The sequence below is a fragment of the Gymnodraco acuticeps genome, unplaced genomic scaffold (assembly GCF_902827175.1).
Source record: "Gymnodraco acuticeps unplaced genomic scaffold, fGymAcu1.1, whole genome shotgun sequence".
Classification (NCBI taxonomy): Eukaryota; Metazoa; Chordata; class Actinopteri; order Perciformes; family Bathydraconidae; genus Gymnodraco; species Gymnodraco acuticeps.
Window position 1 is genome coordinate 1,885,921 of NW_022990940.1, and position 23,740 is coordinate 1,909,660.

At 42.8% G+C, this 23,740-nt stretch overlaps 1 protein-coding gene across 2 annotated transcripts; it reads right to left on the reverse strand.

Annotated features, from left to right (window-relative positions):
- Positions 1 to 12,998: 12,998 nt before the first annotated feature.
- Positions 12,999 to 23,498, reverse strand: ss18 (SS18 subunit of BAF chromatin remodeling complex). 2 transcript variants are annotated; one of them, XM_034234487.1, is made up of 10 exons: positions 23,288 to 23,497; positions 22,733 to 22,809; positions 22,554 to 22,638; positions 21,602 to 21,758; positions 20,600 to 20,824; positions 20,266 to 20,436; positions 18,979 to 19,101; positions 15,728 to 15,858; positions 15,238 to 15,300; positions 12,999 to 14,488 (listed from the first exon to the last, which is right to left on the reverse strand). In XM_034234487.1, the coding sequence occupies exons 1-9, from the start codon at positions 23,354 to 23,356 to the stop codon at positions 15,283 to 15,285; spliced, it is 1,056 nt and encodes a 351-aa protein (XP_034090378.1). In that variant the 5' UTR covers positions 23,357 to 23,497; the 3' UTR covers positions 12,999 to 14,488; positions 15,238 to 15,282. The 2 variants fall into 2 exon arrangements, 1 of the variants encoding a protein (XP_034090378.1); XR_004570825.1 differs by having other exon boundaries at positions 15,238 to 15,858; positions 23,288 to 23,498.
- Between the last annotated feature and the right edge of the window lie 242 nt (positions 23,499 to 23,740).

Consider the following 23,740-nt stretch of genomic DNA (forward strand, 5'->3'; position numbering starts at 1 on the left):
GCAAGCGGCGTGACAGCCCCTCCTTCTCCCCTCTGTGACAGAGCTGGAAGTCTACGGTTCCCCAGATCTAAATGTGTTCCCGCCGCCTCGAGAGATGCCTCAACACCATCCTCAAGTCCGCATAAACACATGTCACACACTTATTGATTTTTCTGTCATAAAACATTTTCCACTGACGCATCCAGGCTTCGAGCCAAGGGCGCAGCTCGAAAAAATGAAAAGAAAAACAATAAAAACAATAAACAGTCCGTCAACTGTTCCCCTTCTGAGAGCAGCTACGGCCTCTCTCAAAGGGCGGACAATTGACGGGTCTGTGAAGGCACCACCGTCACGCGCATGCGCAGTGCCAGCTGGGGCTGTAAAGGCACCACCGTCACGCGCATGCGCATTGCCGGCTGGGGCTGTAAAGGCACCACCGTCACGCGCATGCGCAGTGCTGGCTGGGGTCGTGAAGGCACCACCGTCACGCACATGCGCAGTGCCGGCTGGAGCTGTAAAGGCACCACCGTCACGTGCATGCACAGTGCCGGCTGGGGTCGTGAAGGCACCACCGTCACGCGCATGCGCAGTGCCGGCTGGAGCTGTAAAGGCACCACCGTCACGCGCATGCGCAGTGCCGGCTGGGGTTGTGAAGGCACCACCGTCACGCGCATGCGCAGTGCCGGCTGGAGCCGTAAGGGCACCACCGCCACACGCATGCGCTGTGTTGGTGGGGATTGTCGAAATGGGGCACCACAGTGCTCAGACACTGGAGGGCCCCATAACACAACAAATAGAGACTCAGAGGGGAAGAGACGTGACATCTCAGCTGGCTCTAAGGAGCATACAGCGGGAGATGCTCACGACATCTGCTTGGGTTTCTCAAGACAGTTACACGGAGCTACAGACTCCAAGTCACCGTCACCCCCCCTCGCTTCTCGGGCATTCTGCATTCGCAGGCCCGAGGAGAGTCAGCCCATATTCTGGAGAGAGAGATTCTCTCACTCCTAGAAAAGAGGGCTATATCTATTGTACCCGCCGAGCAGAGTCAGGGCGGCTTCTATTCCAAGTACTTCCTCGTTCCCAAACGGGGAGGGAACGGAATTCGGCCAATACTTGATTTGAGGGCTCTGAACAAATATCTAAAAAGATATAAGTTCAGAATGCTCACTCACACATCTCTGCTGCGGCTCGTGCGACAAGACGACTGGTTTACATCAGTCGACCTGAAAGATGCGTATTTTCACACAGAGTGATGGTTACTGTGAAATGCGTAATGGCACTGCGCCGCTGGCTGCACCCGACTTTTCTAGTACGAGGTGTGCCTATGGGTGCTGTCCTTTCACGGAAAGTGGTCACCACGGACGCATGTCTGACAGGTTGGGGAGGTATTTATGAAGGTCGCCCGGTGAGGGGTCTCTGGAGCAGAGACGTCCAACAGGCGCACATAAATTACCTGGAGCTTTTAGCGGTGTTTCTCACCCTAAAACGCTTTCTGCCTTTCCTCAGGGGACATCACGTCCTCGTGAGGACAGACAATACGACCACAATATCGTATATTAACAGCCATGGGGGTTTGCGTTCTCTCCAGTTACACACACTGGCGCGCAAACTGATCCTATGGAGCGGTAGACGTCTCCTCTCTCTGAGAGCGACGCACGTACCGGGAGTGATGAACCTCGGGGCAGATCTACTGTCCAGTGGTATACCACAGAGGTATACCACTCTGTTTGCCTTCACAGACCCGTCAATTGTCCGCCCTTTGAGAGAGGCCGTAGCTGCTCTCAGAAGGGGAACCCTTTGCCCCAGGGCAAACAGAGTGTGGTTGAAGCCCAACCCTGCCTTTATCTTAAGGCGGTTGGTTCAGGTACCACATTTGACATTGAGGCATCCTCCCCGCCACTGTATTCCTCCGGGGAACAGCGGCCGGATTTGCCGTGTCCAGCCCGTGCTTTACGCACGTACAGGGACAGATCAAGGGTGCTTCGTCATAATGACCAACCCCTTGTGTCCTGGGCTAACCCTTATAAGGGCAAGCTTGTTACTAAGCAACGGCTCTCCCACTGGTTTGTGAAAGCAATTGCTTTGGGGCCCATACGAGTCAGAGTTCGCAGGCACCCTCGGGTCCGCGAGCTCTTTCGACTCAGGGTCTGGCTGCATCCTGGGCTCTGTCCAGGATGTCTCCCATCCAAGACATTGGTGCAGCGGCGAGCTGGTCCTCGCCGCTCACTTTTGTCCGCCTCTTAACAGGTTGGACGTTCTGCTCCCAGTGTGACTCAAGCAGTGCTGGGCACCTGGTTGAGTCAGAGCTCTACCTGTTAAGTTCTGGTTGGTTTGGTGATTTTCGAGATAAGCTCGTCTGACAATACGGGAGCAACAATTTCCCATAGTGAGACATCGAACGGAGTGTTATGAATGAGAACTATAGGTTACTTACGTAACCCCAGTTCTCAGAGTAACATGAAGTGAGATGTCTCACCAGACGGCCCTCCTTGCTATGGTGAAGCGAGAAGAGGTGCTTATTTTGAATGACGCATGCGTCGTGGCGCAAGCTACTTATAGGGGCTGACGTCAAGATCACCAGCCAATCAGGATTGGCGTAATGAGATTGATGCTTCTGTTTGCTCCACGATGAGGCGCATCCCATAGTGAGACATCTCACTTCATGTTACTCTGAGAACTGGGGTTACGTAAGTAACCTATAGTTTCTCTCTCCAGCTGAGAGCGCGTTCATGTGAAAGGGGCGGGGTTAGCTAAATTTGACCAATACAAACAGGGACAAGTGTAGCCTACTGACAGCGCAGCGTCATACTTCATTAAAGGTGGGGTAGGTAATTTTGGGTTAAGGGATAGTGGATAGGAGAATTCAAAAGGACTGCGGTACTTTAGAGAATCCGAATGCACTTTCACTATCCTACGTGTTTATGATGCGCCAGCGGACGTCATGAATGTGCGTCTGCTGCTGTGGGGAAACTATGGAAACTACAGTTTTCTATATAGCGGACTACAACATGGATTTACAGTAAGAACGAGTGACTACTGTAAACTCATCTAGAGACTCTGCACCGTGCTCTGATGCTGTTGTTTTATGCTTTATGAACGTGGACAACAGAGAAACATATTCTTCATGACCTAAATTGGAATTGAAATAAAAAAGGAAAATTAAACTTATGCTCGTCACCCTCTTCCTCCGGTCCACACAAATGATCCCAATACGTATGATTGTATGAACTATGAAAAGATCTTAAAATCAATACAAATGTATTTATATAAATGTATTATAACCGTTTGTCCAACATCTATCACTGTGTATCACCATTCAAACATCTTTTAAAAGTTGAACAAACCCCACACAGCTCAGTAAAGACTGTGAAATGTTGACTTTATTTGATCACTTCAGTAAAAACTAACGCTCATATTTCTCTTTTTGATTATAATACTGATGAACGTTCAAAACAAGTTACCACATACGTTTTAAAAAGCTTAATAAGCACCGTAACTTTCATGATATAATTTCTCGGTCATAATCGGTTGTTTCCGTGAACGGCCGACTGTTGTGAGACGGCAAATGCTGCGGCCGCAAGGCATTGTGGGGCAGCATTTTCTTCTCTCCTTTCGTCAAGGGAGGTCCAGTGGTTCTTAAACTAAAGCAGGTTATAAAGGAAGTTTGAAACCTCCTTTCCTATCATCTAGAGAATTCGAACGGCACTTATCATGGCTGCCACTGAGGGACTTCCGGGTCATTTCACTCCGTTAGGAAGGTTCCTAAGCTAAATGGACTATTCGACTGCAGCCACAGACAGGAAACCAAAGACAGATCTAGACAAGACAAAACACAACACAGACAGATCGTGACAATGCATTTGTTATTCAATACTGTATAACAAAGAATCAAATGTTTAAATGTATTTATTTTTTCTTAGTTAGGCTATATCTTTGCATAGGATATGCAGCTTGACCAACGCAGCAGTTTTATTTTTGTTCCTTCAAACTTTCTTATGAAGTTGGGATGCATTTCTCTGGGGATTTTCACGAGCCCATTTCTGTGTAGAGATATTTATCTTCATGGCTTTCGCGAGAATGAGGAGATTAACCCCATAACAAGCAGACATCTTCTAGTTGATCTGAGCATCATTAGTCCACATTAATAACCCATGGAATGGCAAATGGGCTTTTTTTATCATCTTAATTACATGACATCTGAGCTCTCTATCTAAAGATGACTCTCTTTAGAGATGAGACGGGCTCCGTCACTTCGAGGTAGGCTACTTGTTCTTGTGTTCACATTTGATTTACAAAAAAAACTGGTGCTAAAGAACACACACAGACACAAACACACACACACACACACACACACACACACACACACACACACACACACACACACACACACATTCACAGACACAAACACTCAGACATACACATACACACACACACACACACACACACACACACACACACACACACACACACACACAAAGCCATCTAAACTAAAAAGGATGCCATTGCCCATTAGAGAGATGGATTGACAGGAGTGCAGAATAAATCTTTGTGGCAGTGAGTCAGAAATATAAATAGAGCACCTAAGATAGATTTGTCTCCGGTGTTGATGAAGTTACCTTTGGGGGTAGAGCTCTATCTTTTTAGTAATGAGGACAACCACAAACTGTTTGGTCTCCTAATGAGAAATGATAGTTTCAGATGTGCCATACAAAAAGCTATAGAATAACACCTCATTTATGCATTTTGTACTGTGTTTCTAGAAAAAATGCCAGAAGAGGGATTCATTTGTGAAAGAATCAGCCCCACCTGGTGGTTTTGATACACTATACAGTCCTACAATGAAGAAAAATAAATGTTTTTCCTTTATATCAGTAATCCACAAGACTTCTGTATAATTGCAATACCTTTACGTAGATATTTTATACATGTTTTTTTCAGCATCACAAGCTGATAGCAGTTAATAGAACAAACTGAAGCAGGCACAAAGAATCTACCTTTAAATTAAATGTGTTGTGTGCAGTGTGTCTGTTCACACGTCTCATCTTTTAAGTGTCTGTAATCAAAACTTCCTTTCCATAACGAAAAAAACACACCATTAACAGCGGAATTATTTTAATTAGATCAATAAACGCTGGTAAAATCAGGTAGGCAGGGGAAGGAAGGAATGCTCTAATACCCATTTTATCATCAAAGTGAGTGCTGTGCTAATTATGCTAGCAGCACCCAGTCAGAGCAGCCCACCAGAGACAGATAACAGAGGACTGCCCAGGGTTACAGTGATTGCACACCACCAACTCCCTCTACGCCGTCTCATTGAACGCGTTGGGTTGCTAATATTCATGCAAAAAATAGGCTTCATAATGATATAGAAAAGCACTAGGAAGTTGTGGTACACAATGTTTTTTTAATTTTTAACCTGAGTTTGAGAACTGGCATCCCATTAGAGCTCTATTGCTAATCAATGTGAGGCATTATAGGTTGTATAAATCACACTCTGACACCTGCTGTATCGGTCGTTAACAGAGAACTCACTAGGGAGGACTAGACAGAGCAAAAATGCAGACACAGAGCAGAAATATCTGAAGCTCAGGCTGAAGCATTAATACCAAAGCACTATTATTGTGATCAAGGAGCTGATCAATGGAAAGATCTGCTACAACTTAGTGAGGTCGTACCCTGAACGACTATAGGCACTTCTCATTTAGTAAAGCAAATATTGGTTTTGCTCTTCTATGAAGATACACTCACAGTCTCACCGCTTTCTAATAGCGCTATGTAATCTAGGCTCGAATGATTATTTGCAATTTGTGCACCAAACATCCACAGACCACCGGAGGTGTTTCTCAAATATTAAGAGGCAAGAAAAAGAGGTTCCTGTGAAATTTTTTAATTGAGGATGTAGTTATTCTGCCCGAAAAGGCATGCAGGAAAGTGCACACGGAGGCATTTGTAACCTGAGTGTGGTACAGAGGGGGACCATCTGAAGACTCGCAGGCCCTTTGATGTCTTCTGAATACGGGCATAATGCATGTGTAATTAATAAGCCATTTGCATATGATGAACTAGGGCACTTAGTCAATGTTCTCGGGATACAAATACCTGAGGAAAACAATAACAACGGAGAACATTAAAAAAGGGAGTCTACGCAAAAAAAGACAAATCTATGGCCCGCTTCGGATTAGAAATACATTAGCAGCTAATTATGTCCTAATTGCCAATATTTTTAGCAGGTGCTTGTACTTAACCAGTGGTAATGCCCTCCTGGAACAAGCTCATCAGGTTTATTCTCTGGTGAATTTTCTGCAGTCCTGGATGATTAGGATGCGACAAGATGGACTCATGGTCAAACAACATGGAAGATAATGAGGCTGCTGAATAGGATAGCAATAACAACAACAAAAACACTACAGTATCCAAACAATTATGATAATACAAACACAAGTTTTAGTTAAATGCATCTAGAAAGAAGAATTGGAGAAAAAGTAAAGAAAAAAATGTAACTGTGACAATTATACACTGGTGCTAAAATATTAGTGGTGAGAGCACACAGTTCAAAGAGGAGTATTAATTGTTTTGGCTAAATATTTTCAAAGCAATCAAAGACTCTGGGAGGTGGAATTCTCTTACCTAATCAAACAGCAAATGTAATCCAGCGCTTGATTAAATATTGAGTTTAGGAGTTTCAGATATCTTTTTTCATTTGGCCTGCTGGCATTTGGCAGCGAGGGAGCATCAAACTCCCATAAGTCCCTGGAGTTGGTCGACTCTTGAAAAGTGCTGAGCTAGCAGATCAAACTGTAGAAATGTCATGGAGTGAGAGGAAATGGACCTCAAGCATACATCAATTGAGACTCTTCTTCACGTCTGACATTTAAGTTCTTGATGAGATCCCAATGAGTGATACTGTGGAAAGTAAACTTTGGTTGTTGAATCACAGAATGATGATGTGTTCAGCTAGTGTTAAAGTTATTCTGTAAAACACCGTTTACCATTTGTCACATTAGGGAAAAGATTGGTATTATAATATATATGTTGGCTAGATTCCATTTAGCTGCTTCAGTCACAGCTTACTAGAAACACTTGAATCGAACAATGATTAAGGTGTAATAATACAAATAATACATGTTATTTATATAGCGCTTTTCCCGGTGCTCAAATCGCTTCAATCTCACAGGTGATTATAATAACATGATTCTCATGAAATCTTATAATGATTCATATAAATATTATGGTAGCACTTTTTCAGCAATAGTCATTCATATTATTCTATAATATCCTCTCATATAGGCTGGTTTTATTGTAGGTGGCAGAGTTTGCTTTAACCACCCTGGTTTTAAAATGACTGCACAGGGAATTTGCAAGAAACGAAGTAGCATGTAATCCAGTCCAAATGTCATCTCATTGATTGTAACAGTTCACCCCTGTCTATGCAAGCATCACATTTTCTTTATATGCTGCTTAATATTAAAAGTAATCCACTGGCGAAAAAGTAAGGTGGCTTTTACTTTGAATCAGAAACAAGAAACGCAATGTTTATGTCATTGATGTTGTGCTGAAACTGATTGTTTGAGGAAAAAAGGCGTCTCATAAACAAGAAAGTATTGTTTGGTTGCACTGTAGATAGTTACTACTTTGTTATATTTCTAAAAAAGTTACTTTGGAAATATTTGTTCCACCGAGTTCCACCGAGAACCACAGCTGTGGCCAATTAAACCAGGACTGACATTTTAATGATTATAACATCGATGTTATTCGTATTCCATGTGTGCTGTAAAATAGTTGTTTGTTTGATTGCACCCTCTCATATCTAAGTTCAGCTTGTGTCCATGGAAATATCTTTATGCTAATGTCATCTGAGAGTTTAAATTTCACTTTTGCCTCTTAGTTCCACAAGTCTGGACATTCTCCAGTTCCTGACTTAATATCCAGTGTACATCAAATATCTGCTCAACTTTTTCTTCCATATTTTTTTGTTCCACACTTACCATTGTATTGTTCGACCTTGAGTGAGATGCTGTCAGGCGCTTTTTAGAACATAAGCGTTGCAGTTCCCCATAATCCACTGGGAGTGTTGAGGTGAGAGCTGTGGCCCACTAGCACTCTGAGTGGCTGGCAGCGGATCAAAAGCAAACGAGGTTCCTGAGCTCATTCCAATTATAACAGCACACACTATCAACTACAAATACAAACAGCACGTAAGTGATAGCGCTGGTGGCCTGGAGGACTGCTGCCAGAGAGCAGGCAGCATGCTAATCAGGATACCTCTTGCCATGGGCTATTTAGGGAATAGCCTCTTATCCCACCAATTCCCCATGCCTTAGCCAGGGAAACGAAAGAGAAAAGGGGGAGTGAATTCCCCGAGTGCACAATCCAAGGACAAAATATAGAAAATGGATCTTTATCTTTGCTGTCGGCCAATATCCATATTAATTACGAAAAAAACACACCGCATATGTACTGAATAAAATATAAAGGGATTTGTCAAACATATACAGCTACAAATTATGACCAACCTCTATAATTTCCCTTACTTATGTTAATTTCATAATCAAACAAAAGTTGAATAATGCCTTTTTATCTTACATGGCTTTTGTTAACTTCACTGAACTGGCATCACGCACACTACACCGTTTAACCTTTGCAAAGCAGGATGTGGAAGAACAACATCCTCAGTCATTTGCACATCACTTCACACTGTTTATTGCAATTACACTGATTATTCGTAACAACATCTTCCCAAGCTTCCCATTGTAGTCGGCCAATCCAGGAGAGTGATTTGTATCCGGTCGACCGTCATGGGGGAAGGAAGTGAGATGTTTGGAGCGGTTCTGTGGTAACGTGCTCGCTCCCCCACTCGCACAGACAACCCCTCAGAGTTTGGCAAGTCTCCAGAGCCATGCAGGGGCGGCGGAGTACAGCGGGAGCCTGAGTGAGAAGCACACATTGTGCACCACGGGACCCCACCCGCCCCGGCCCGAAGGCACAACTCTCAAGGACATGGAGAACTGGGGCAGAGAACTTCCAGGCTTCCCACTGGTAGGGCAGGCGGAGAAAAAAAGAGATGGAAAGTTCCCAAAGTGTCTCTGTGTGAGCATAGCTGGTGAAATGTGTTGTTAGGAGAGATACATGGATTCTCTTGATCAGTAAACACTAATCATGCTAATGTTTCTTATGCAAAAAAACAGCTCTTAGGGTTCCAGTGACATTTAAATGTGGTGTACAAGTAAAATGAAACTCCAAAATTCATTTTTAATCGAATTTGGTGGTAAAGGAAAGGGGTCAGGCCGGGGTCAAATGTCATACAGGTGGGTTGATGTCAGCAAAATATGGTTTAAATAAAGGAATACGAATCAAAAAGGTCTTTACTAAAACTATGTCAGTGCACGTAGATGCATATAACTGTGTTTGTGTTTCGATCTCTGTGTATCCAGTATCTGATCTAGTCAAATATAATTACTGATTTCTCTGACACACAGCAAGTGATACATTTAAATCAATGGCTCGGATAGCCTCATGGTGCATGGAGGGAAGTGTAATTCCAGGTTTTGCAGACAAATGTTATCTAAAAATGGAAATTACAGCTTACTTTTGTACTAAATCCTGCTACATAATACTTCAAACAAGATGGATATTTACTGTTTGCATTGTGATTTATAGGGAATGTGCATGGAAATCTCAAATTGAATAGTATGTAAATTCTGTCTTTTGATATTTTGATATCAAATTGTGCAAAGGTCTTTGACATCGTTCGAGCATTTGAAGCAGCAGCTTTTCATTGTCCTTCCAGTCAGGAGCTTAGGTTTACTGTGGGTCAGCCCCCTCTCTCTCTACATCAGGGGGAAGGAACCACACTGATCTAAGATGGAGTACCCCCAACCAACCCTTACCACATCGACCCATGCCACCATCCTGGGCCTCTAATGGAAGTCCTGGGCATCCAGACACCTCCCCCGCTCCGACAAGGACGTCAAGTAGCGCACTACTCATCATTGGAAGCAGCAGGCCTCACAGCCCTCCTTTTCTCTCCCTGGGACTGGCTTTTTTGGAACATTGCAGGCAGATGTGTCCAGATGAGCACGTTCTAATTTGTCGGCCCAGGTTAATGCTCCACCAGAGGCCCCTGAGGATCAATAGCTTTATTTCCCTAAAACGCCGGCATGGTGAGAACCAGCTCACGGGGTTCTTTTAATACTGCCACAGTTCCAATGGTTACTGGGCTGTATTGATTGTGCCCATGTGGAACTACGTGCACCTTCTGGGGAAGGATCTATTTGTGTCACCCTGGGCTGGGATGGGTCTCCACTGGAGGAGTGGAGAGCTCAGCCAATGGAGGATGCCAAAAACATCGAAACAGCCATGTTTACAGATTACCCAAAGGGAAAGCAAATTACAGCAATTATGCAGGCTGTGGGAATACTGATATCAGCATACCTGCTATTTCACTCAGACTACTTTTATGAGGCTAGAAGACATACAAAACATCACACTCAATTTGATTTGATGGCTAAACCCTTAACAAACGATGGGATTTAAACAAAGCATTGCACATCAGATGCATGCAAAACAATGTCTTTCTCGGGGATCACCCTGTTTGTATATGTCAGGTCCAAAAAATATTCTCAGTAGTTCAAAACTGGATATGATGGTTTACACAAATATCTGTGAGGGAAGTATGTATCTGGCAGGCATAATAATGAATGTGTAATATTGAACATCTCTATGTCTCTATACCTTAGTTTTTTTTTTTCTCCAAACAATGGCAATTAATCATTCTTTGTAAACACTGCAAATTGCTTTACAGAAAACTAATTTACCCCTGCAGCATTTATCTCATATATCAGTGCAGAGACAACATACAGAGGGGTCTTATCCAAATCACGGGCCTTTGTTTGCAGCTGTCGTGACATATTCATGACTGGGGTCATAATAGTCAGATTCCTGTTACATTCCCCGGGGAGAGCAGAGAGAATGGTGTCACATCCAATTACTGCGGCACACTGTAGAGGTAAATCAAAACTCATGCCATGAACTCTGGAATCTAAGGTGCACATACACACACATCCGCTGCATGAGCATAGCGAGACAACAGTTATATCAACATTGATAGAATATTGGAAAACACATCTCCTGGCAACTTGGAGGTCATGTATGGATTACACAGGGAAATGGGATTGGCTGGAGGCTCTTGGCTGCTGTCTTCTCAAAACATAAATTGACATGCATAAGATCTTGGAGCAAGTGAGGCAGACAGCATTTGCTGGAGATTTTACAATTATGGATTTGTTCACCAGTGTGCAGAAATTGAAATTGCAGATGAAGACCATGATTTGACCCTCATTGGAGGAGAAACAATGGGGTCACCAAGTTCACCCACACCTTCTCTTCAGCACCAATAAGAGGATTTTCTGCAGAGTTAAAATAATGTCTGTTTCCTCCACAGTAGTCTTCTGGTGGTTTGGTGGTTGGAGGGTATCTCAGCAGTGCATAGCCCCGGTTCACCCTAGAGCGGTGCAAAGCTCCTGCCCAATAAAACAGGCTGCCTCCCCAGGGCCCCTCCCTCAAGCCTCCAGTCAGCGCTTGTTTTTGCACCATTTATTTAGTGTGACACATCTCCAATTAAACTGTGGAGGCTGCTGCATTCCCCCCATAACTACCTCTTATACCTCCCCATAGACTTTCTGTCACACTGAGAGTGTGGGTATGAGAGAGTGAAAGGGAGAGTTAGTGGGAGAGAGAGAGAGAGACATAGAGAAGAGAGAGAGAGAGAGAGAGAGAGAGAGAGAGAGAGAGAGAGAGAGAGAGTAGAGAGAGAGAGAGAGAGAGAGAGAGAGAGATGAGAGAGAGAGAGAGAGAGAGAGAGAGAGAGAGAGAGAGAGAGAGAGCACATCTTGCCTGCCAGCTATGATCACAATGTCATATTCTCCTCAGTGGTTAGGAGCCTCCTCTGAAAGGTGCCCTGAATTATAATTATCAAAATATTGAACAAGATAATCATCCTCTCAAATGATGTAATGCAATGCTGTCCTGCTGTATCTCTCCTAATAACTCATTTAGAAGAACACAGCCCAAGTCATGTTTTCTGTGCAGGACTACACTAACGCTAATCATTTAGAGAAATTCTTGAGCAGAATTCCTCCTATACCTCACTTTTAGTTCTGTGTCCATCCAGTTAAATTCATGAGAGTTTAAATGAGATCTTTCATAGGAGGTAAGAGTCTCCTTGCCACCTCTTCATCCTCCCCCAATGGCCTCAGATACAGCCACAGGAGGAGTGACTTTGTCCGACCCCAATACCGTCTGCGAGAGCGCAGCTGAGGGCAGCAGCTGCCAGGGAGGACTGGTGGGGGAGCGCCCAAAACGCCAGCTCTGCCAGGCAAAGGGGCCGGGGGGAGCCCCAGTGGCAGCTGGGAAGGGTGGGGCGGCCAGCTGTGGAGCAGCAGGATGGCGGGGTGATAGGAGATGCCACTAAACCTGACCAGGGATACACAAATGCACATATACATTTTATACGTAGGCATGCTCAAGAAGTTCACACTTCCCTTCTGCTGCAAGCACCTGCATCCACACACACACACTCATCATCCGCACCAAGGCAACCCAAGCAGTCTGTGGCCCTCTTAACACCAACACCACTCTCCCATCATGTGCTTCGGCCACACATCTGGTGTACCATCTGTATCACTCCCCCCAATGTGACAGGTAGTCCCTCTCCCTCTCTGGAGGGAGCAGAGGGGGAAGGAGGGACACGGAAGGTAATTTTGGGTGTAAATGTGCTCTGGACCTCTCTGGATGCATCTGGACAAGGCAGACATGCTGCTGAGCGGTGCAGGGTCATTATCAGTAGGAAGCTGATTACCTGATGCCAGATGAAGACAAAACAATTATATCATACTGTCACATTATGACAGCACCAATAGTGCACATCTTGTTTATGTATGTTGTCATCAGGATGAATGATTTAGCACTTCACAGTTAATCTCAATATAAGGTCAAATGCTATAAATAACAAGTCAAGGTGTATTAAAGATTCTTCCAATTTATTGTAATGTACAGTTATACATTGCCATGACACAAATGTGACCACTTGGATGGGGTGCAGAATGCCAAATATTAAAACAGCCATATAAACAATATCGGAGGACAGTGAATTCCTCTTCTTCACACCGCTGTACAGATGGGATCAATAAAGTATGCACCATGAAACAGATATCAAGCCAGTGATATAAAACTGCACAACCAGTCTTTACTGTGAAACTAAGGAATCCATTTGAGAACATTATTTTCACATCTTATGTTACATATTTGATAGTAACAATCTCTATTATTCACACACAACACTATTTGAATGACATCAACTCAGACGTTTATTCAAAGGGAAAAGGGGATTCCAGCATTAGCAAGACTAACAAAACAAAATGTACTTGTCAGAAATATTTGTGGTGCTTTCATGAAGAGAAAAGGCTCAGAGAGAATGGACTGACAAATTGCAGTGGCATCTGCTACATGTCACCTATTAGGGCATGATAGTCAAAGGCCTGTTGCATTTATTCTGTCAGGGAATGTGGAACAAAGTAAAAATCTGTTCATGACCAACATTTGATATTGACAGTTTCCAGACTTAAATACACAGCTTAACACAGAATCCACCAAGTCCATGTGCTCCCAGACATTAAGCATTTTCTAATTCCAGGGATAATGTTTGTATTTTTCCTTCACGGATTTTCTGTTCATGTCATTTAATGTTTAATTTTTACACAAATAATTCATACAGCGCACACGTCACTGACGTAGCAGATCCAATTGAATAGGAATACAACTCAACATAAAAAAACTATATGTGCTGGATGGCATCATCATTAAAAAAACATTGACACATACACTTCATGAAATAAACAACAGCTTTAGTACTAGTTCCCAATGTCTTATACAAAGTTAGCTTGATCTAAAAAGCATAAAATATATTTATACATCATCACATACATCAAGACACGTACCATGGCCTAGCGGGAAGTTCATCTGGTGCATTATTTCATCTTCAAGCCCCCACACACATTTCCCTACTGCTGGCATTATTGCTTCTTATAAACATCGAGCTAAAAGGATAGAGAAACAATGCACCACAGTAGATTGAAACTGTTCATTTAAATTGTCTCTGATATCGAAAATGTTGTCAGTCCGTTTCACAATCTGCAATGCTAAAGGATAAGGCAGTTCCATTTTTTAAGGCATTGCTGCTGTGAGACATACTGGACCGGAGGGTGAATCGCGGACTTTGACATTATCAAGTCAATGTACATGATAAAAAGAATACATCTTATAGGCAAAGAGATGGGAAAACGTATCTTGTATTTTTGAGTGTTGTATGTTCATGTCAGAGAGAATCTCAGCGAGCTACAACCATCATTTGAGTCTGCTTTGCAGTTGACCAGAGGTCAAAGCTCAGACAGATCAGAGCGGTGTGGGTTGCTGGGACCATCTCTCATTGCTGGTAATTTCCATACTGGCCCTGTGGAGGAAATGTGAAAGACTTGTGTTACTGGTTTATTAAAAAAACAGATATTAAAAGCTTATATTTACAAATGTTCTCAAAAGGGTGCAAATCATCCGTGGTTTCAACCATATCATAATGCAAACCATGAGTTATGGCTGCATCTGCTGGTTTTGACCAGCAGGTGGCAGCATGGACTCACAACTTGAGAGCTTGAGAATTCTATATGTTTACTTCAGGCTTCTGCAGCAACATGGCTGAGGACCCGGGATAGTCCCATTTAGAAAGTGGACACTTGTTTTCAAGTGAGACAGTGTAAGGGTAAGAGTAGTATCAGATGCATTCTTAAAACAGGGGTCGAAGTATGTGTTTGGCATTGATGGAAATGACAATGGACACCAATTTTGAAAACAAACTTATTTAAAAAAAAAAAGGCATTTATACAAAACATTTGAATTCCAATACGCATTATGTTATCCTAAGCACAGTCATCCTTAAAACCAGTGTTGTAGATAGTAGAGTTTAAGGACACAGCCAAAGCAGTAAGCTTTCCGCTGTCTCCCTGCAGACTAAGCATGCTGTGTTTCTGACCTCATAACTTACAATTCGACCCCTGGTTAATAACAAAAGAAAAAAGAAACTTAAAAAGAGAAAGATAGACTAAAGATAAAGACAAAAGAGAGATAGAAGAAACATAACAAATGCAAATTAAAGCTAGGTGGTCAAACGTCTAGATTTGACGTTGAGGTCTTCACAGCAACCATTACCTTTGCTTCTTACAGAGCTAGTCAGGGGTTCAAATCCCCGGGTCTTTATTTCCTCATGTGCCCCTGAATATTCAAAGATACAAATATCAAAGTATAGCTGTGGTCCCCACATAAGACCACAGGAAATACAGGGCAACAAATGGATCTCCCTTTAAACACTGGAGCAGTCTTTATCAAGTTTAAGGAAGAATTCTCTTAAAGACCTCGTATTTCACTCAAGTGGCATTCCTTATAAGCCATGATATATAACTAAGACTCAATAAACAAGACAAAAGTAACACATACACTCTTTTGGGGAGAACAGGTTCAACCCCACAATATGATGAGCATGCAAAACATCCTACTTTTAATATTTACCTTTTAACACATTGGTCTCTGGTCTCACTAAACAAAATATACAACTAAGTCTGGAATACACATAATACGGGACGAACTAAGAGCGATGTGGCAACTAGTCGCTGTGACTGTCCGGTGTTGTGGGAATACTCACCTGGTCATAGCCATAAGGGCGTTGTTGCTGGCCCTGTGGGGGTCCAGGCTGGGGGGGGCGGTACCCTCCGTACTGCTGCCCCTGCCCCTGAGGATAGTTAGGATACTGTCCTGGGGCACTTTGGGAAGGACCTACAACAAACATTGAAAAATCAATTTGACAGAAAATGCTTGAGTCGACAAAATTAAGTGTAGTCCCTTAGTTTCTTTTAAATAAGCAGAGTGCTATTCTTAATACCAACTTAAAATGAGATGGACAACAACTGAACCGGCCCAAGTTTTGCTCATTAACTGTTTCCATGTCCTACTTGTTACTCTGAGAACTCTATGGAATCCCTCAGTATACTATTACTAATGGGCTGCAATATAAAAGGCTGATGGATGTCTAAGACAGGATGGTGGGTATGTCAGACCCATTTGTTTAGGCTGCCTCCACGTCTGACTCGGTAATGATTGAAAATGAGAATGGGTGAGTCAGGTTGGAGGCTCCCTAATGCAAGAAGACATCAAGGAGATTCTGTTGGTCTTCATTAGAGAAGCAGGCTTCATTAAAAAAAAGGAGGGAAAAATAAAAATCATTTCATCAGCCCACATACACTGTAGCTATCTATGCAGGTGCCGTGGAGGAGCACGCAAACCCTGACTGTGGCTGAAGTCAAATGAGACCCACACAGCATCGTTAGGAGCTCATAATGTCTTCTGCTGTAGAGCATAACCTTGTGGGGGCCTGCGAGAGGAAGCATGCGTGTGTGCCAGATGGATCTCACCTCACAGCCTCTGCCTCACCACCAGCTCATTACTAACAGGAGCTCGGGCTCAGACAGACAGTGACTGATGGAAAGTTCTGGAGAGAAATGGGATGATGAAGGAAAAAGACCAAATAGCTGCAAGAGCCCAAATAGCTATATTGCAAGTGGAATCCTTTTTTTTCCTTCCTTTATGTTATTTATGTTGGTTCAATCTGAAGCCCCACACTTGATGTGAATAATCTAAAGTTGAACATATAAATATGGAACCACTATAAGTCAACTCTAACTTAAGACTCCCAGACTTTCACCTATTCATGATTAGCATCCAATCCAATCTACTTTATTTCTATAGCACATTTTAAAAACAGAGGGTTTGCCAAAGTGCTTTAAAAAGAACATAACATTATAACAAAATATAATATTACAAGAATATATAAAAGGCACACATAAGAATAGATACAAGGCACACATATAGGCTATGGACAGACAATAAAGCATACAAATAGGTAGAGCATAGCTCAGACTGAGTCAAAAGCGAGGGAAAGAGGTGGATCTTTAGGCGGGACTTAAAAGTTTGAAGAGTGGGGGACCATTTGACATGGGTCTGAGAAGGCTTGGTCTCCCCTGGTCTTTTTCTTAGTTTTAGGGACTACCAGCCGCAGCTGATCAGCCGACCTCAAAGCCCTTGAGGGGGTGTACACTTGTAGGAGGTCGGAGATGTGCTGAGGGGCCAGCCCAATAAGCCATTTAAAAACAAACAATAGAATGTATGTGTTAAGATCTCCATGACTGTCATGAATGTTCAATTATTATGAGTTAAGCCATAACCAGTCAAAGTTACAATCTTCTGTCATATACCTTACACATTTTGTTTTAATATGATTTCTTGTTAATTTTAGGATATGTACTGGTTACATGTTGCTTTACTTTTTATCCAAAATGCTAGGAGTTCAAAATGTTTAGCTGGCAGTCAACACACACTTTGCCCAATGTCTGTACCCATCAGCCAAAGCTGCTCTCCCACTCCCTCAGAACAGTGCGTCATATCAAACTGAAGCACCAGGAGAAATGCAAATGTGGTGCCAGCCACCACGATAGGGGTGTTGAAAATAATCGTTTCTACGATGCATTGCGATGCGGACGTGGACGATTCGGTCTCGATGCAGTGACGGAAGATAATCGGTTATAGCGTAGTAACGTTGTTTCCTGATTTTCCGGCCGCGGCTTTACTATAACGTTTTTTTTTTTCTGTCACTTTAATATCAAATCGGTCGGTGACGCAGAGATCAGGGAACAGACGTGACAGCGGCACAGCAACACCAAACACGGAGCAGTCTGCTTTATCCACCAACACAACAACACCAGTCCAGAACCAACAGCAGAAGGACCCGCTCTGAATCACTCCGTGTCGCTGCGGCTCAGAGATTTATGTTTTTCAAAAATAATCGCGTTACAATCATGTCAGGTTTTTGGTGGATTTAATTAAGTCTTGGATTGCAAAGTATGAATGTCCTCTAGCAATTTTCAGACGATATATACGTGTGTAAAGTTTGTGAAGGCAGGAGGAAAAAAGCTTCCGCGATCACCGTCTCCTCTCCGTTCCTCCAAACCCCGCCCCCTCCCTGAAAATAATGAGTGACAGGCTGATAGTGACCCAATAGAAACTTTATTATTCACTTAATCACTGAGATATAATGAAGCTAACTTAATCTCATACATTCATGGGATTTATGTAACAGTAAGACAGAGAATGTAAGTGTGCACCCACAGTATTTTTGTTTGCATATGCTATTGTAAATACTCCTGTCTGCTGTGTTCAGACGTTCAGACTCAAGTCCTGTGTGTGATGCCACATTCAGGACATTCAGTGTCCTTTTTTTAACAGAAGACCGTTGCTAGAAGCTGCAGCTAGACTGCAGAAGCATTATTTTTTTGTTTTTGAGGATGGAACAACTTCACACACGGAGGCTAGACCTATACAATTCATTTATTTTGGTTTATAAATGAATGTCAAGACATTTATGTTATTGATTTCTGAAGCACTTTCTAAATAATAAAAAGAGAGTTCATATGTATTTACTGCATGTATGCATTGATGAAAAATAAGCCATGCGCAGTAATATAGAAAATTGAGGATGCAACGCATTGGTATGAATCGTGATGCATCGGGATATCGAATTGAATCGAATCGTTGACAGGATAATCGTAATCGAAACGAATCGTGAGACCAGTGAAGATGCACAGCCCTACACCACGATACTGATTACATTTCTCTTCCACCAAGCTCCAATCCCCAACCATTCATTAAGGTGCTTCTTTAATTCCCTGCTTTTGACGATGTCTTGACATGCATTTGGCACAGCTACATGTCCAAGGGGCAGTAAACAGCAACTTACCAAGGAGGAATTAGTATTCAACAGATGAACAAAAAGGTACATAAAGAGAGACGATACTGCCTCCTGCAGGACAGAAATGTGCCCCTATTCCAGAGAAGGCAACTCACCGTAACCCTGCTGCTGTGGGGGGTAGCCCTGCTGCCCTGGGTACTGCTGCTGAGGGGGGTAGCCCTGCTGCTGGGGGGGGCCTTGCTGGTAGGCTTCCTGCTGTTGGCCATACTGGGCATTACCTTCAAGAGGCAACAGCACGCCATGTGAGAAACACGTTTACAACTACAGAGCAACAGCAAAGAAAACAGCCACTCATAAACCAGCCGTGTATTAGTGACATGCGTATTGTTTTTGAAATGGCTGGACTTGAAAGAAAAAACACATGTAAAAGGTAAAGGTAAAAAAAAGAAAAGGGCAGTCAGTGTAGAGAAAAAAATAAAGGAAACAAATAAGTAAATGTTAATTGAACAAAGAAAGAGAAGGAGTTGTTGGTTTGAATCTGTAATATGTCACCCCATAAACACACCAACATGGAGAACATTGGAAGTATATCAAGTGTTGTATTTTTTTTACAAGTCACTAGCTCTTCTGCAAATCAGTGTGCTCAAAATGTTTGCAATCTTTATTCAATGACAATCTGAAGAATTAACCTTTTACTTAAAACACAACTTTTGCCATTGAGACTCACACAAGACTCTGTCCCTGACTTTCCTTTCAGAGCAACAGGTGGAGCAACAGCCACAGTAGGGGGAGACGGAAGACACTGGGTAGTTGCTAACTTATCTAATGACTGCAGCATCTTTTGGAAAGTGCACTCTGGCATGTGGGTGTTTTTCTCGAAATTAGAGGCCATATTATTTTTATTTGATTGAGCCCAAAGTCACTTTTGATTTCCCAGAAAATAATGAAGAAACTGAAACATTGTCAGTCTCTTTGCATCATTTGTGTTTTAACACAACACCTGGGTTTTATTTGGTTGTTGGTTTTCTCCAAATGACTGGAGGGTTCTCCTACCTTCTGAGGCTCCCTGTCCTGCGTGACTGTACTGGTCCCCATAGTAGTCTTCCTGCCCTGGGTACTGCTGAGGGGGTCCTACATACACATACACACAACATACACACAAGTAGATTCAAGGTGTTGTTGGATCGGTCGTGTGAGGGGAAGAGTGGAGAGGATGGATTCCTTGTCGCTAGTTCTTGTTTGAAGGTTTACTTTTGGTCCCTTGACTAATTTTATAATTGGACCCTTTGGGTTACATGTTTAGTCATCAAGATGTCTGTGAGCTGCAGAAGTGGAAATTGAGGAAATTGAGAAGAACAAGAGTAAAAAAAGGGAGGGTTAGGGAGAAGAAAGGCCGACACTCACAACTCGCACACTTCACAGACACACTTTGACGGGTATACCTTGCTGTGGGGGTCTGTAGGGAGGCATTGGCCTCTGCCCAATGACATGGTTCCCTTGATTGACCTGTCCCATCATAGCCATTGGGTTCTGCTGTCCTTGGTAGTGCTGTCCACCGCCACCAGGAGGCATGTTATACTGCTGAGAGGGAGGCTGCTGATGCATCATGGGGCCTATGGAACAACAATAACAGTTAACCCTTAAACTACACAAACGGAAAAAAACATGAAAACAGTTTACCGCTTATCACATGCAGTTAAATGATGTGCGGGACACACCAATAAGAAAGATGATAAAGTAGAAAACAAGGGGAAACAAACAAATTGGGTATTTTACCTTGAGTGGGCTGCATGTTCATGTTTGGCCGGGGCCCGTAGTTACCCATGGGCTGGCCCTGGGTCATGTTCATTTGGCTCTGGGCTGGTATGCCCTGGGATGAAGGGACAGTGTGGTTGTAACCACCCATCGAGCCATGGCCGCTGGGGGGCATATTCATAGAGCCACTGGGTATGTTCGGGGGCTGGTTGGGACCGGGACCTTGCATGGGCATGTGATTGGGCCCTGGAAATCAAAGATGATTCATGACTCTCCACATAAATATTTAATGCACATACTTTTGTGTTCATTTCCATAACACTGTTGCTCTGTAAATGACTGTTAGCTGAGGCTCTGTTTTTATATCACAGAAGAAGAAAACATATTTTAAATAAATAGAAATGACCTTGGAGACATGTTGGAGGTTTGGGGTTCACCAAAGCTGTGAGTAACTGTTATGAATCACCTGCACCTCTTGTTTAAACAGTTCATTTGTGTTGGGTTATCTCTTCAGCCATTCCTCTCTTTCAGCAATGTTAAAGCTTGTGACAAAAGTCAACGCTAAATGTAACAGCTTATATTAACAAATGAAACAACTTCCATGAGACTTTTTCATGGTGCAGGAGCTAAAAAAAGATCATCCCTGTTGTGAGCATTTAATGGAAATCCAGGAAACAGCATGGCACTGAATGACTGAACAGTGAACACACTACCAGTGGAAAACCAACTCTATTGCATTAAGTCCAAAAATATATTTTGACATTTGCAAACATACAAAACAGATGCTGAAACAAAAGCATGATACTTGAGAAAATGGAGGGAAAACCATGATCAAATGAAGGACAAGTCCAAGACCACCAGCGCTGGCAAAAAGGTGACATCATCCTTCAGCAGAGCAACCTCCCTCACAGTTCTATGGTGTTGCTAGGCAACCCAAGAGAGACAGGGACTGAGGGAGAAGAAGGGCAAAGAGAGAAGAGAGAAAGACGAGGGAAGGAAGGTGAGGGGGGGGGGGTCACTTACCAGGCATCTGTCCATTCATCTGGTTCTGCATGTGAGGGGCTGGAGGGCCACCGCTGACCATTCCTTCAGAGGGCATATTGTGACCATGAGGAGGCTGAGGGGGGGCTCCACTTTGGTTCATCCCACCAGGGCCCATGGGCATGTTTTGAGTGGGCGGCTGCAGGCGCACAACACAGACACACAAAAAACACACATCAGCTGACTCAAAAACACATCTGAGCCTGATCCGCTGGAAAGAGAAAACTCAAGAAGAAAAGCAGACAAAAAGATCTCTGCAACAAAGTATCATGGAGTTTAACTGATGACTTCAATTAATCAATGATGATTGACCACAAAAAAGCGTGTCTGTGTATTTTCTAAATATTAAATTAATCTTAGCAAACCCAAATAAGTATATCTTACAAATTGAAGTGCACACAACACGTCCAAACTGGTGTTTCATTCATAAATATGATCCGAGATATTTCAATACCAAACATTAATACTTGAGGAGCACTTTAATGCATCTAGCTTTTAAACTCCATTGTATGGGTCAAGCTTAAAAATGTGGAATTCAACTCTTTCCATAACTTTGACATCCCTGGGGTTATTTTTTCAAACATTGGAAAACTCCACTGAGAAGGACAGAACTCATGATACAACTGTTTTCACAGGCTCTGTAGTACTCATCATGACAAGCAAACTGATAAAGTGTTAAACAGATATCTTGTTACAAGACTCAGACTGGGGGCAAAACAATGAAAATAATCAGGACATAATACATTTTAGTTTCTAAATATGATTTCGTGTGGGACATGACAGCTTCTTAACACATTTGATTTGATATTTTACCTGAACCAATTCCTAAAGTCTTTGCTAAAACAAGAGCTCAACATTACCGTGTGATGCAGAGAGGTTACACTGGTATACACAGTTCATTCATTCAAAACAAACAGCAAGGACCAATACTCACAGCAGGGAGGAGAGACTGCATGTTCTGATTGGAGTCTGCTATCGTGGCCAGGTACACTAGATTTCTGTGAAGCATCTGTTGATACCTGGGCAGGTGGAGAGTCATCCATATAGGTTATAAGTCAAGGTTAACTTAAAAATACTGCAACAAGCAGGTAAGAAGGGATTTTCATAACTTACTGTGAACATTCTGCTGTTTTGCCTTTACTCTGGAAGTCCATTATACACTGGATAAGCTGGTTGTTTTCGTCTAATAACTGGAATAGCAAATGCATATTCATTATGGTTACGCGTAATTACACAACATTTACAATGAGTTAGACGGCGTAATTTTATATTGTAAGCACTCTTATTTCTGGTGGGTTTTCTGCTCTAATTTGAAAAACAATTGGGAGGATGGGGGCGTTTTGTTATATGCGAGTGTGCGTTTCTAGCTAACAATAGACGCATCTTGTTAGCTAATGTTAGCTGTCCTTGGCTAACAAAACGACAGGCCCTCATTCAATTCAAGTACATTTACACATTAGTCCGGTAAATCGACCTAAAACCCCTCGTCGACACGTGGCGCACTGACTCCAGAGAGGTTCATATTCACCGCGCTTTGACCCTGCACATTTGTTCCCGATGTATTCACAGTTGGACATGGATGGGCACTGCTACATATATTAGCTCAAAGGCTAGCACCGTCTGATACCATTGCCTCCATCCCGAGACCCGCTAAAAAATATGAATTACCTTTTGTATTCCAGCGGGTGTTATATCACCCTTTCCACGCTGCCTGTGAGGTGCAAACGCCACCGACATGGTGATACTCTAGGAAGTTAGAGGGGAACCAGAGCATAAAATTCAAAAGAAGCTAACACGTTTAACAAATCGGTAGAGCTCAAACAGTTCAGAAAAGGATTCAATTTTGTAATGCAGTGGTCCGTTTTGGGGGGGAGTTAGTCACATTTGAAAACATATTCGATGCTATTTTTTTAGTTCGAGAACAAAGATATTAGTTTCGGTTACGATTCAATAAAAATACTGAACAATACTTCAACATATGTATTTATGTAGTCAAAGGCATACATACTGTGGCTTAATTGAATTACACGTTCACCTATTTTCCTTATAGTGGAACAGTCTATATCTAGTCCCAGTGGCCACGGGAAATGGACTGCTCAACAAAAAGGGGAACAGTCAGAT